The 14,336-nt window shown below is 42.8% G+C and overlaps 1 protein-coding gene and 1 long non-coding RNA gene across 3 annotated transcripts in view; one reads left to right on the forward strand and one right to left on the reverse strand.

Annotated features, from left to right (window-relative positions):
- The window catches only part of IDO2 (indoleamine 2,3-dioxygenase 2), a 54,533-nt gene that overhangs the window by 29,516 nt on the left and 10,681 nt on the right, over positions 1–14,336 (forward strand). For both annotated transcript variants that reach the window (XM_004468687.5, XM_004468690.5), the window contains 6 exons: positions 1,896–2,015; positions 4,084–4,202; positions 6,074–6,088; positions 7,459–7,558; positions 8,489–8,606; positions 12,856–12,907. In XM_004468687.5, coding sequence (XP_004468744.2) covers positions 1,896–2,015; positions 4,084–4,202; positions 6,074–6,088; positions 7,459–7,558; positions 8,489–8,606; positions 12,856–12,907 — 524 coding nt within the window. The remainder of the gene's footprint in view (positions 1–1,895; positions 2,016–4,083; positions 4,203–6,073; positions 6,089–7,458; positions 7,559–8,488; positions 8,607–12,855; positions 12,908–14,336) is intronic.
- The window catches only part of LOC131276579 (uncharacterized), a 69,978-nt gene that overhangs the window by 26,604 nt on the left and 29,038 nt on the right, over positions 1–14,336 (reverse strand). The window lies entirely within an intron of this gene.

Here is a 14,336-nt window from a genome sequence, read left to right on the forward strand (position 1 = left end):
ATAGCGTCATGCATGGGAAAGTTTTAGCATCCTGTCTAGAAAAATAAAAGCCTTGTAGTAAGTCCTTAATAAAAAACTACCATTATACTTAGCAGGTTGGTTCCTGTTAAAACGCAACCTCTCAATACTCCCCTACCCCCACCACACACACATACAAACACACACACACACACACAAGCACGATTCTGGGGCACATTAAGTTTGCAGCTCTGAGAACTCAGTTCTGAAAGGAGACAGACAGGCTGGAGCCCTGTGGACAGATGCAGAACGGCTGCCCCCTGGTGGACAACAGAAGAAGGACTCCGACGCGGAGGCTGATGCTTAAGCGCCAAGTGTCCTCACCTGGACAGATCTGCGCCCCATTTGGCGGCCCCTGGACCTTAAAGAGAGACCAAAGACGTCACCCAGGGGGAGGCACCTGGGCAGGTTTAGATCAGGTGTCTAGAGCTGAGGAAGGAGTAGAGGGGACGGTTGTTTGGAAGCTGGAGTTCAGAGATCGCCTGGTGTCAACCAATATAGGCAGGGAGCCTAGGGGCAAAACTGGGAAACTGGTGATAATCGTTTTGGCAGGAGCTCCCATAATGACTAACTCCTGTACAGGGTGTTGCTTTTAATGACGATATCATGTTTAAATTTAGCAATGATGAGCTGGTTATATCCATTTTCATTTTGACAACAAGGAAATAAGGCGTGGAGAGGTGAAGACCTAGCAGTGTCTGGCAGTGTTTAAAGAAGGGCGCAACCCACCTCAGCAAATTCCCTGTCAGGATGTGGTGAAATTCCTGTCTCAATTGAACCTCGTTTTACTTATCTATTAAATGGCCATAGTAACACCCACATGACAGGGTTATTACTAAGCTTACGTGATACCAAGCAAGAAGAAATGCTTTGGTAAGATAGGGTGGAGAAATTTGTCATGGGAGAACCCTCTGAAACAAATGATCTCCATCTTGGGCATTGGTTATTCGACAACACTCCACGCAGGCAGTAGTTTCAGTGAGTACCAATGTCCAGTGCAGCCATGGGGGCAGTTTGGGGACCTGGTAGTCTGGAGGGGCACTTAGGTGCTTCTTGAACATTATCATATGGGCCACCTCCTTTACATCGATGTCCTAGCATCTAGAAATGAGTGGGTGTCTGTGAAGACTCTCAGGTCCTTCACAGAAATACAACTGTTTCCCTTACCCCCAGGTGACCCTCCAGTCATCGAACCCCCATCCACACAGTCACGGTTTTCTAGAAATATAAACATATGCACATGAAAAATGTTGTATGTGTACATGTGAATGTATGTAAATATTAACAAGTCAGTGTCGAATGTGTGTAAATACTGAGAGATTTATTATAGGAATTAGCTCACATGATCTTGGGGATTGGCAAGGACAAATTCAATAGGGCAGGCCACAAGTTGGAAACTCCAGTGAAGGTGAGGTTGAACTCACCAGGAGGAACTGGTCAGTAGGGACAGGGATTCTCCATTCTGATTTCCGAAATTCTGTTCTTGCTTTAAGATCTCCACCTGACTAGATGAGGAGACTTCTCTCATTCTCTCATTGCTTTGTTGATTATAGACACAACCTGCCCAACTGCAGATGCAATCAACTGACTCTAGATGCAAATCCATCTATGAATTACCCTCATAGTAACAATCAGGACGGTACTTGCTTGACCAAACAACTGGATACCATCATCTAACCAAATTGACCTCTGAAGTTAATCATCACACTTATCTCACTTGATTATCTTTGAAACTTGTTTGAACAGACGTCACTCCTATACTTATCACTCCCATTATCTCAATTGATAATCTTTGGAACTTGTTTTGAACAGATGCACTCCTAAACTTACCTCTCTCATTATCTCATTTGATAAACTTTGAAACTTGTCTTGAACAGATGCCCCTCCTAAACTGTCAGCTCCTAAAGGATTACCGCGAACAACGCCTGGCCCACCTGATCCTGAGCTTTATCACCATGGGATACGTCTGGCAGGAAGGAGAGACACAAGCCTCACAGGTAAGGTCCAAACCAGCGCCAGCCACATCCCTAGCAGGTCCCCTGCACCTGGAATCTGTCCTTTGTTTGGTCCTAGCAAAGGGGCCCATTCTTGTTCTTTGATTTGTATGTTGGTTACAGAAAGGGTGAAGGGCCCGTGTAAATGAAAGACATTTTTTTTCCTGATTAGGAAGCTCATTTCCTTTGAAACTAGGAGTCATTTCTCCCTTTTATTATCCTTCTGAATCTATTTTCTCACCCACTTCCAAGAATGTTTGAAGAGCCTCATTGGAAATGCAGGTTCTGATAACTTACAAGAAACTTAATCTAACTTACATTTTACAGTACTTTGTATTCCCATTCATATCAGTTGTCTTGGTTGATTTTTCACAACTCCATAAAGTAAATAGGGCTACCCTGTTCACATTTTATAGACAACTGAGGACCACAGAATTTAAATTACTTGATCAAGGTCATATAGCAAGTTAGTGGAAGAGCCAGGGCCACAGCCCAGATCTGATTTCATTAGCGTAGCCTTCTTTCCCGTGAGGGAGACATCGGTATTTATATCACTAATCCTTATTTTTTAATATTGTTTACTGCCTAACCAATTGTAGGTCTGTTTATGAATAATTCACACAAAGCTCTTCTCGTTTTTATCTGGTCCAGATTTTGGGGTATCAAATCCCAGAACTCCACTATCCAGACTGTGAATCACTGCTCCATTCATTTCTTATAAATGTCCCTTTTCCAGAATCAGGGAGTTATTCTTGTTCTAGTATTCCATGGCTTGATAAGCAGACCATGCCTCTGTTGTTTGCCTGGTTGTTCTGTTTTTTTGTCTCTCTTGGATTATCACAGGAGACTGAGAGAAAAGGAAAGTGTACAGCTTCTTTACACTTTTTATATGACTGCACTTTTCATTAAAAAAAACAAACTATCACATCTGCTGCGGGAAAGTGTGATATTAAATCCACAAGAAAGCATACCAAAGTGTCTCCAAGTCCCATCAGCTTCCCAAACCACCATTCTAAACTGGAGGAGAAGGGGTAGTGGAGAGGGTGTCAGTGAAGGAAATCTAACTTTGGCATGTCCCTGTCCTCCCAGGTACCAGTGAGCCCTCTCCCTGCCTTGGTTTATCTCTTAACTTTCTTCTTTTCTCCATCCTCGACTTTCCAGCTAACTAGGCACTTGGTTTCTCCATTGCCTTCCCCACCCTCCACCTCCTGAGAAGAAGTTACCTTAGTTTGAATTTCAAAATTCTTGAAAGTTCTTTATAGTCTTCTACCTAGGAAAGGGTCATGCTGCAAGCTTATTCAAGAATCTGATGGAAAACAAAGGCAGAAGAAAGTCTTCTTTAATAGTTACGTCTACCTTTAAGAAAAATGAAAAGAAGAAATAGGGGATGGGGAGCATAAGAATATTTTTATGGCTCTAGACTACTTTGGCTTTTCCAGGGATGGAGACACCCACGGGTGTGAGTAGCTTTTCTGAACTTGTGGGCAAATAAAGCTCAGCAGAGAGGTCCTCAGAGAATTCAGGGGTTGAGGAGGGTGTGACTTGAAGTGACTTGCCTGAAGTTATTGAGGGTGTGAATTGACTGACAGAGCCTTTTTCCATACAAGATGGAGCGATCTAGCTCCCATTCCCCTCTAGGGCATTTTGGCCTCCCTGAAAGATAGGTGGCTCATGTGTTCATATTTATCTATTGATATAAATATATATATACACATATATATATACATACACATATATAAACATATACCTACAAATACTAAGTTTTATGCACATATGTGTGTACTTACCTACATACACACATATATATATTTTATTTTCCCCTCTGTTTAAAGGATTTTTTTGCCTTACGTAGGCAGTGTTTAGAGGTTCTATTATGTATGAATTTCAATTTAATAATTTTTATGCATATCGCAGTTTTTACTCATATGCAGTATTTCCACAGGACTGTTGACAGACAAGGTAAGTGTGACGTTTGTGTGCCCAGACCACTCAGATAATTCAAGTTTCGTCCTCACTTCCTCCACTGTATTCTTTCTACAATATGCTAATTGTCTGGGTTTATACCCCTAAGGTCCTGCCAAGAAGCCTTGCCCTTCCCTTTGTTGAAGTCTCCAGGAACTTGGGGCTCCCTCCCATCCTGGTGCACTCAGATTTGGTGCTGACAAACTGGACTAAAAGAGACCCGGAAGGGTAAGTACAGTACGGGTCGGGGGCTTTGGAGCTGCACAGACGGAGAGTGTTGAAGTGAGGGAGAGGGGCAAAGAGATACACTACAGGGGCAATTTCAGGACTTGGAGTTGTCCTGCATGACATTGCAATGACAGATACAGGCCATTATATCTCCTGCTGTAACCTACAGAATGGGGTGGGAGAGAGTGTAAACCACAATGGAAACTATAATCCCTGCTTAGTGGCAATGCTCCAAAATGTGTTCATCAATTGCAGTGAATGTACCACACTAATGCAATCAGTTGTTAATGTGTGGAAATTGGGAGGTGTAGGGAGTGGGACATTTGGGGATCCCTTACATTTTTTTATGTAACATTTTATGTAGACTAAGTAGGTTTTAAAAATAAATAAAAAATATACCAAAAAAATAAATGAACAGACTGAGACTCCTTAGGAGATAGCCTTTTAACTTTTGCTTCCCCCATGGGAGAAGGTCCAGCATTTTCAGCTACTCTGTGATCACAGATGCTCATAGATATTGTTTTCTTGAAGGTTCCAAGGAAAGGGGTAAACTTGAACACAAGTTCAAAAATTAGAGACCCAAAAATATCCCTGTCAACTCACTCTAATTATATTGGCCCAGACCACTTTTTCTCACTAACTTGCACATCAAATCTGAATTTTTTTTTAACCTAACCTTCAAGCTCCTGTATAATCAGACTCATCCATCCTTTCCAAAAAAATTCTTTTAAATGATCCTTAATATATGTCCTCCTTTCACATCAAGTTAGGGGCAAGGACATCAATAAGTGGTCATTGTATGGTGAAAGAATTAAGAAGTGAATATGAATGAATGAACAACAGATGCCAGGGAGGTGAAAGGATTCTCCCCTATAGGATTAAACATGCAATACACAGCTTAGTTCTTTGGCCCTATTGATATGCCCCTTGGAAGTAGCAAGATGGGGCCAGCTCATCTCTCTAAGGACCTCTTTGCTCTACAATTATTAATTACAATCTTTGACTAACTCTGCTTTAATGACCAAATTTCTGAACCTATATTTGCATGGAAAGTTGCTGAATCTGGCTCAGAATTTTGATGGAGACAATAAGGAATAAATGTATGTGCAGATATTATTCTTCTCAAGGCATTGGGTATTGAATAAGATGGAATTCTGACTCAAAGAGAAAAAGAGAAGAGGGGAAGTTTGAAAGGAAATATGTCTGTTCCAGGAGGGTAGAGTGAAAAATACAACAACCAAAAAGCTGGTTTCCTACTCAGTCAGAGTGTAAAGTCAAGTCCACCCCAGAGATACAGGCATGGAGTTCTGGGTTGCACTGGGTGTTCTTGGTAATTATTATTTTGAAATCTTTAATATGCCTAGGAACAAGCTAGTTGCAATGAAGAAATGGAATGAATAAAGGCAAAGTATACCCAAAGTGACTAAGCAACAGTACAAAACTGTACGTGATAAAGGTCAGAGTGAGACAAACAATGAAATTACATCAATGAAGGCTTTAAAAATTGGGAAGAAACTTGAGGGGGTGGAACCTGATCCACAAGTCCTAAATGATGAATAAGAGTAGAATAGTGTGGCATAGAGTATGGGTTTGTGATCATTATAAAAATATAAAAGGACATTTATCAAGATAGCCTCGAGTCAAATGTTCTGGGACTGCTCTTTGAGCTGAGATCGGGCTCACTTTTTATCATACAGTGGCCCAGACTGAATCACAATCTGTGAATTGTGGACAGTGCATCCATACTGCAAGGAAAGTGTGTGTGTACGCATGTGTACATGTGACCTGAGCAGGCAAATCTGATTTACGAACTGAATTGTTCTTTTCTTTTTCTTTTCCTCTGGGGCTGCCAAAAATTGAAATGTGATTAGACCTCTGGAGATCAGGTAAATTCTCAGAAATCCTTTACTCTCTTTGGGATCCATGCCAATGTTAAAAGCTTACAATAAGACAAAAAGAAAACATGCCAAATTTTATGTATAATGAGAAATTCAACGGTGCAAAAATGCATGAAAAAAGACTAGAAGGCAATGTGCCGAAAGTTAAGTAATCAAAAGTTAACAGCAATTGTATCCATTTGGCAGAGATTAGGGAATTAATTTTCTTTATTGTGTTTTCCAATCTCTACACAATAAAATAAGTAAAAGGTAATTCCGGAAAAATAAGATCCATCAACTCTCTGTGGCCCTTTGAAATCTAATAGTCTGAAAATGATCTCTTTTCTTATCAGAACTTTTGTGAAAGACCCTATGGCAAGTAGAGGTTGCTATAGCTTCAGAAGAATCCTTTGGAAATATCCTGTTATTCCAGGCATCTGGAGATCTTGTAGAGAGAGTCTAGTCCAACAATCTTTAGGCTCCACTTTCCCTGGAGAGAAGCGTTAACCTCTAGGTCGATATCCCCTTTCCCATTACCAAACATTCTCAGCTCAAAAAAGGAGTTTAGTATAAAAGCTACAGCTCAGGAGATGGGAGAAGGGCAAGGTGAAGCCACCACTTTCCACACTAATGTAACTGTGCTGAAACAATGGAATTCCTGACTCTTTTTTGTTTTGTTTTTAACTCTTCTCATGCTTAACACTTGAGAAGCAGCAGTGATCTCTAGGGTGACGTTTTAGGTTGTGTAGGCTGTATCTTCATCTTTTCTCTTTGAATCCACATGATGGCAGGTCCTGTAAAACTGATCTTTACAGTCTTTTGTTCTCCAGCTTCTCAGCATTTGGTAAAAAAGGTAATGAATGGGTGAGAAAGGGCACGGACCTTAGTTAGGAAACCATCCTGGACCTGGTCGTGTGCCTAACCAACTATTTGACCTTGGGTAAGCTGTTTAGATTTCTCTGGGCCATAGTTGCTTATCTGTAAAGAGGGAGCATGGAATTAGTTATTGCCTTGTTGTCACTTTGACTCTAAGACTCCGTGGTCCCTGGCGGGAAGGTTGTAGGACTGACCTACGCTATACCTGTTGCTAAGATCTGCCCATCCCTGCTTCAGCTGGCTCTTCCACTGTGGGAAACACCTCAGTCTAGGGCCATCAGAGTCATGCTAGACTTTGGAACTCCTCAGGTCAGGTGAACTTGGACTTGCATTGGCCTGTTCTCTTTCTTCTCCAGATATTGCTGTAGGTAGATGTTCATTGCTGGGGTTTAACTGAGAAGAGAAAGTTGCTCACAGATTTCAGTATGCAGTTCTCTAACTTGTTGGGGACATGTGGTCTGTGAATATTCACAGTGCAGGCTCTGAACTTCTCTTTCCCAAAGGAACCTGGAAATCATCATCTCATTTCCTGGGGGAGAAAGTCTGCGTGGTTTTATACTGGTGACTGTTTTGGTGGAAAAGGCAGCAGTGCCTGGGATTAAGGTACCTTCCCACTCCACAGCACTTGATAATTATTATTATTTCAATGAGAACTCAGTTGGAGCGTTCTCTCTCACCCAGTCCCTTTCCCTGTGGTAGACTTCTCAATACACATGAGTAAAGGGAAAGTTTCGTGAAGGAACAGGCCCTTGAGCTCTGCTCTAAATAAGATATTTTGTAAGACAGAGCTCCCTGATTCAAAATGCAAAAGTAGAAATGATCATAATGTGTGATGAGTCCAGGCAAAGAAAGGAAGCAATGGAATAAAGTTCAGAGCCCTGAGAGATGGAAGAAGGGGCAGTCAGTAGAATGATCCAGAATAGCCTAACCAGAGAGGGTGGACCCTGGTTCCCAGCCTGGCCCTGCAGTGGGTTTGCTTTAAGAGATGAGAGGTGGAGGCGTCTTTGGGACATGGAGCTGCCCTGGATGGTGCTTCAGGGGCAATCACCAGACATTGTAAATCCTCACAGGGCCCACTGGATGGAATGGGGGAGAGTATGGGCCATGATGTGGACCCTTGACCATGAGGTGCAGAGGTGCCCAAAGATGTACTTACCAAATGCAATGGATGTGTCATGATGATGGGAATGAGTGTTGCTGGGGGGGAGAGGTGGAGTGGGGGTGGTGGGGTTGAATGGGACCTCATATATATATATTTTTAATGTAATATTATTACAAAGTCAATAAATTTAAAAAAAGAAGCAAAAAAAACAAACAAAAACATTGTGTGTTATTAATTATTGAAAAACAACTGCTAAAATGTGTATTTCGAATTTAAATATACGTCTAATACCTAAAAAAAAAAAAAAAAAGAGAGTACTAGGGAGCTCTCCTAAACAGTGGGGCAGTCAGAAGGTGCCCCTCCCCTGGGCCCCCACATTTTGGGGGCTTACAATGGATGCTGATAACCTGAGTCAATGCCTCTCACCCCAGGCACTGGTTCAGGCACGGAATGCCATCCTCCAGCCCAGCCCGGGCTCCTTGCTCTCTGCTCTGCAGCAGCTCAGATGCTCCATTCAGGACATGACCAGAGCCTTGGAACAAATGCACGGTAAGGAGCTGTTGGCTGACGGCCCCCCAGAGGGCGGGACCCCTGGTGGGGGGAAAAGGACCTGGAGATTGGGTACATACTAACTGGGCAGTGATATGTTTCTTCAAGGAATGACCCTGATGGATTACCTTTGTTGTAAGGTAAAAATGCTACCGTTCATACTATCACAGAATGATTTCTCAGCTTGCAGAGGTACTTTCTGAGTTTTTGTCCTAATTTACATTCTCTTGAGATTAGGATAGTTTCCTTTTTCCTCTCTTTGGTGGTCCAATATTTCTTTGGCATGCTGAGGTCTTGCATGAAGGTAGGGGACACACAATAACACAGGCTGTACCTGTGCCATCCCCAATATCCCACTACTGCAGGCAGAATTGTGATGATGGAGTTTGTCTTGAAACTCTCTAGGGCCCCTTAACTCTTTTCTCTAGGTTGGTTCCCAAGATATCTGACTTGGGCTTTAGGCCCTTGCCAATGAATGGACTTTCTTTCCAGGGTACCTTTTCTGTGGCTATCACAGGGGTGAGTGGTTAAAGGTGTGGCCAGTTAAGTAGCCCACACTCCCTGGGGTTGTTTACATTTTATGCTGGTGATTCCATCTCCCCTAAGTGAGAGGCTTTTCAACTTCCTCTAGCAAAGGAATAAAACAAATGCACCTGCTCTGGCTCTGTATTTAAAGAAGGCTGCGGTTTGTGTGGGTGTGATCACTTAACAAGGGAAAACCCTTTAAGTATCAGTTTCCCGGAATCTTGCTTCTCTGAAAGAATGAGGGATCCTGGAAAAGAGAGTGTTTACAGGAAACAGAATAGGAGAGAGAGAGAAAAAGACTAAGTGATGACAAGCTTTACTTGACAGATTTCACTTGTCCTTACAGACGCCCTGCACCAGTATAAATCCATCTGAAGCTCCAAGGTTATGTATTATTTCCATTCGATTTCCCTGTGCATTTTATTGGTACATTTTTTTCTCCCATTTCCCTGAATTTCAATTTTAAAGCCTCCCTGATCACCTCAGTAGGTCTCTTGCCAAACAAGGGCTCCCCAAACTTAGTGAGTTTATGACTCAGGATCTTTAGGGATACCTCCCAGCTGTGTTCAGATCATACAGATGAGCGTAAGTAGGTCACTGGAGGAGGGTTGTGAAGCCTTCCTCACCGTGTCACAGCACATGTTGCAATGAGATGGCACACCTGGCATCTCTCACAGTCTTCCCTAGCACTGATACTCAGAGTCTCTTCTTAAGCCCAGATCATACCCCTGTGCTTTCTTGATTATTTTCTGCAGCAGGTCGGATGGTCTGAAACTTGTTTGCCATTCTTTTGCTTGGAGTCTTTTCCTTTTCTCCTCAGAGTACAGTTTTCCCAGGGCTGTCTCCTTTATTTCCCCCAAAGGCAAAATTTTCCATGCAGACATAATTTTTTAAAAGGCTTTACTATAGGTCACTAAAGTTTAATAGATGAATGTATCAGTGTGTAGTCTTCAAAAATGGCCATAACCATACCTTTCACCTCATATGCTCCTCTACAGTGGAACCATGGCGTTCCTCTCATCCCAAACTTGAGTCTGTGTCCCTGCTTGTGACATAGGTGGGCTTGTGGTATGCTTATACTCAATACAAATCAGCAGAAGTGACACTGCCCGGCTTCCAAGGCAAGGCTGGAAAAGGCAATGTATCTTCCACCTTCTATGTGGACCCATCGTGTAAGAAATCCAAAGACTCTCAGGCCTCCATCCCATGAGAAAGCCAAACCACTTAGCGAGAGAGAGCCCATGTGTTGTCCTTCAGCTGGACCCTGGAATGGGAGTAAATGAACCTTCAGGGGTTTCTAAACCTCTGCCTTCAAGTTGTCCTCAGTCTTCCCAGCTAGGGCCCCAAACATCGTGGAGGAAAGACCAGCCTTTCCTGCTGTGTCTTGTCCCAATTCCTGATCCACGGAATCCACGAGTATAAACACATGGTTGTTTTATGCCACCAAATTTGGAGCGGCTTGTTTCACAGCGATGGTAACCAGAAAAATGCAGTTATTCCAAGTATAGTCCTAGAAACTGCCAGGTTTAAGGCCTCACACAAGTTTTTAACTATTGCCCCTGGTTTATAATTCTTAACACCCTTCTGAAGATAAATAGAAGCTCAGTTGACATTTTCCTTCTGCTTCTGTTCCCAAGAATGGAGCTTACTAAATGTTTCCTTCTCTCTGAGCCCATCTTTATCAAAAGTATTGTGCGCTGGAACCTTCCTCTGTCCATACTTCTTTTCCAGGCAGAGTAGATGCTGCCTTTTGTTTTAAGGCTGCAGTGGGCCTTAACTATCACAATTGGCTTGTGACATGCTTGTCATCAATAAAATGCAGCAGAAATGACCACTTTTTTCCAAAGCAAGGCTGGAAAAACCAGTGACACTTCTGCCTTGGGTGTTGTGACCTAAGTCATGAGGTGTTGTACAGACCACACACTACTTCCACTTCCACTTTACAGTCTTACACCGTTCTCACTGTGGACGGGCAAATCAAATCGCAATACTTCATTTTTCCCATTTTGACTCCCCATAAGAAGTCCATAATGGTACTAAACACACGAGCTGCTTTCAGTTCCTAAAAAGAATCATTTTTTTCTTCCACTTCAAGGCCTGAATACCCGCTATTGCCTCTGCTTCAAGCATTCTCTCCTAATCACCTTCAGCCTGCTTAACTTCTATTTCTCCGTCAGATTTCAGCCTAAACGTTACTTTCTCAGGAAGAGCCCTGATCTCATGCAGGGACATATCTGCTTAAATTCTGCCAGCTCTGCCACCAAAGGCAAGAAGAGGGGAGAGGAGTGGAGAAGTGACAGAGAGCAGAAGATTTGAACACAAAACATGATGGGAAAAGATGAGGATTGACAGAGCCTAGGTGGGGTCAGAGGCAGAGGAGGTGTCGAAGGTGCATCCACGATCTCAGCGCTGGTGAGAATACATCATGATGCCTCTGACAAAGAGCTGTCGTGTGGTAGATTGAACCAGGTTTTAAATGGTTGGTCAGTGTTTAAAGTAGATAAGGAATAAGGGGAAGGATCATGAATTTGCTTTGAGACATGTCACATTTCAGGTGATGATGAGACAGTCAGTGGAAATGCATGGCATGGCTTTAGATGGGAATTACATGAAAGAGACAGAGTTTTGTGTTCATGCCCCCAAAATGTAGAGCTAAATCCACCAGTAGATTACACTTCTAAAATGTTTTGTTTCACCTGGCAACAGTGCTTTGGCTGCATTTCTTCCCTGAGCATGGTCATAACTCATGCTAATAATATACCGTGAAAACACGGCAGTGATTCTGGATGTGTGGTCGTCCAGCATTGATCCAAAGGGGCTTTGTTAGAGAAAAGCAGAGCACATCAGTAAGCCCTGAAGCTGAGTGAAGATATGGGTCACCTGCGCCCAGTGGGTTTCAGAGACCGTAAGGAGCAGGCAGGGGACAGTGAGCCTGGAGCCTGGCTATGTCATCTAAAAGAGATGTTGCTTAGTCTCTCAGAAACAAAGGGACATAGAAAGGAGCCTGCATAAGATAAATGTACACCAGGTCACAGAATTCTGAAGGTCCCACGTAGAAGAAAAGGGAACAACCTTCAAAATTTGATGAAAAGTGGTTGAGTACAAATGAGAAGCTGTGCTTCATTGCGTAAAAGGTAATAAGCCAATAAATGAATGGAAAAGGTATCCCCAAGAATGGGCACAAATCAGGAAAGAGCTGCACGGATTAGGGAATGCAGCTAAACAGGGAGCTAAAGGAGCTTGTATCTGACCTGGTGCAAAAGCCCCCAGGAAGGGACACTCCTCTGTGGTCTCTGTTGATGAAACAGAAGTTCCCTGGTGCATTGAGTTTTCCTCTGTTGTGAAAGCCTTGGCAGAGGTGAGGCTTTCTCTCTGCTCCTCTCCTCTCTACTTCCCACATTCTCTGAAGCATCAGGTCTGTTTAAAATATTAAAATTTTAAACATGGACCTGATCTCTTTTTCGTGGTTGTTGTGGAGTACAAAAGGGAAGTACTACAAATAGAAAAGGGCAACATCTGGGATAGTTTAAAAGTTCAGTCAGCACCAGTGGGGGGGGCCTACAGAAGAGAACATTCCACCCCCCTTCTGCTGCTGCTTCCATTCCAGGTCTCCGAACAGAATCAGATAGAGGAGGCAGCCCCAGGAAAGCAGCAGGGTCCCTGCACATGTAACCAATTGCTTTTTCTGCCTGTGGTAAAGTTCACATTTTGATTGCTCCTCCAGATTATGTAGATCCAGACATATTTTATGCAGTCATCCGGATCTTTCTCTCTGGGTAAGTACAGCCCAAGTGTTTTCCTGCATGAGGCCTCTACAGCATGTTCCAAACTTATGAGACAGGCAGAAGCTTCCTAAAGTAAGAAACACACCAAATTAACTTTGCTAATAGCAAAGTAATCACCTGCAGCCACTCTTGGATGTAAGAAGTGGGATACCAGCTGCATGACAAATTAACTTGAGGGTTGCATGTTTCTGTTCAGAGTGACTGCCCTTAAGCCATCATGTTAGAGCCATTTGTATTCGACTTGCTTAGTATCCCACCTTGATGACAGCCACCACCCCCTGCCCCTTTCAAGAACAAAACCAAGATGCCCCACACGTAGCTCTGTCTCTTATGGCCATTCTCTCCCTTTGTGATGAAGGCAGATGGATTGATAGACATTTGCATGAAAGCACTAACTACTCTACCAGTCCTGGAAGAGCTGCCCCAAAGCATTTTTCAAATTCCTGGGAGTTCTTGGCACACAGTCAGAAATGTATCCAGAAAGAGAACTATACTCTAAGCTATATTTCTTTACTCACAGCCATATTCAGTCCTACTTTGACATGTTTCATTCGAGTTGCTCTTCTAGTCACTTATGTGTGGGAAATGGAGTCTTCTCTTTTTAAGTGATGAAAACTGAAAGTGGAAGCAGTGGAAGGGTTAGGTGGAAAATGTAAAAGAGATACTGCCTAGTGTGTCATCTTGAAAACTAGGAAGTGCCTGAAGTGCTTTCAGTAAAAGGACTCGGAAGCTGTGTTAGAGCAGGTATGCCAAATGCCAAAATCTATTAGGAATGTATTCCACTGGTGCACAAAAGGAGTCATAATATGTACTGAGCACTTCCTCTAGGTTGGACAGGTCCTGAATGTGAGTCACAGTAAAAGGGCCAGCCTGCGTGGGTGATCCTCACTGTTAGAGCCAAAGACGAGCAGAGTTTTAGGAGTACCAAATCCTAAAAGTAGAGAGTGACTTGAGTGTAATGGGTGCCTGGTATATTTGGAAAAGAGAGAGAAAAAAAGGGGAGGGGCACAGAAATGAGGTTAAGAGTGTGCCTCAGACTTCAGGCTTTCCTGCACACCTTGTATGCTTTCAGCCCTTTGTCCTGATATATTCCTCAAAGATAGGCTCTCCTCCTTGGACATCTTCCTTGTATGTAGTCAGGCCCAAGATGAAAATCTGATTGTAGAAAAAAGAATCTATTAACAAATATTAAGTAAGACGTGCAGATGTGCTTTGGTAGGATGAGACAAAAGACAAAAAGTGCCTTTGTAAAACTAAGTTCATGATACCACACAGCAAGTTTATAGTAGATGCAGAAGTAGACTGAGATTAAGAAGCAACTGATCCTGGGATATCTCTTTGTGCTTTGCTTTGCTATGTAAATACAAATATTGTTACATACAAATTTAGAAGCTTATAACAACACATTTATTATCTCACA

The sequence above is a fragment of the Dasypus novemcinctus genome, chromosome 29, assembly GCF_030445035.2.
Source record: "Dasypus novemcinctus isolate mDasNov1 chromosome 29, mDasNov1.1.hap2, whole genome shotgun sequence".
Taxonomy (NCBI): Eukaryota; Metazoa; Chordata; class Mammalia; order Cingulata; family Dasypodidae; genus Dasypus; species Dasypus novemcinctus.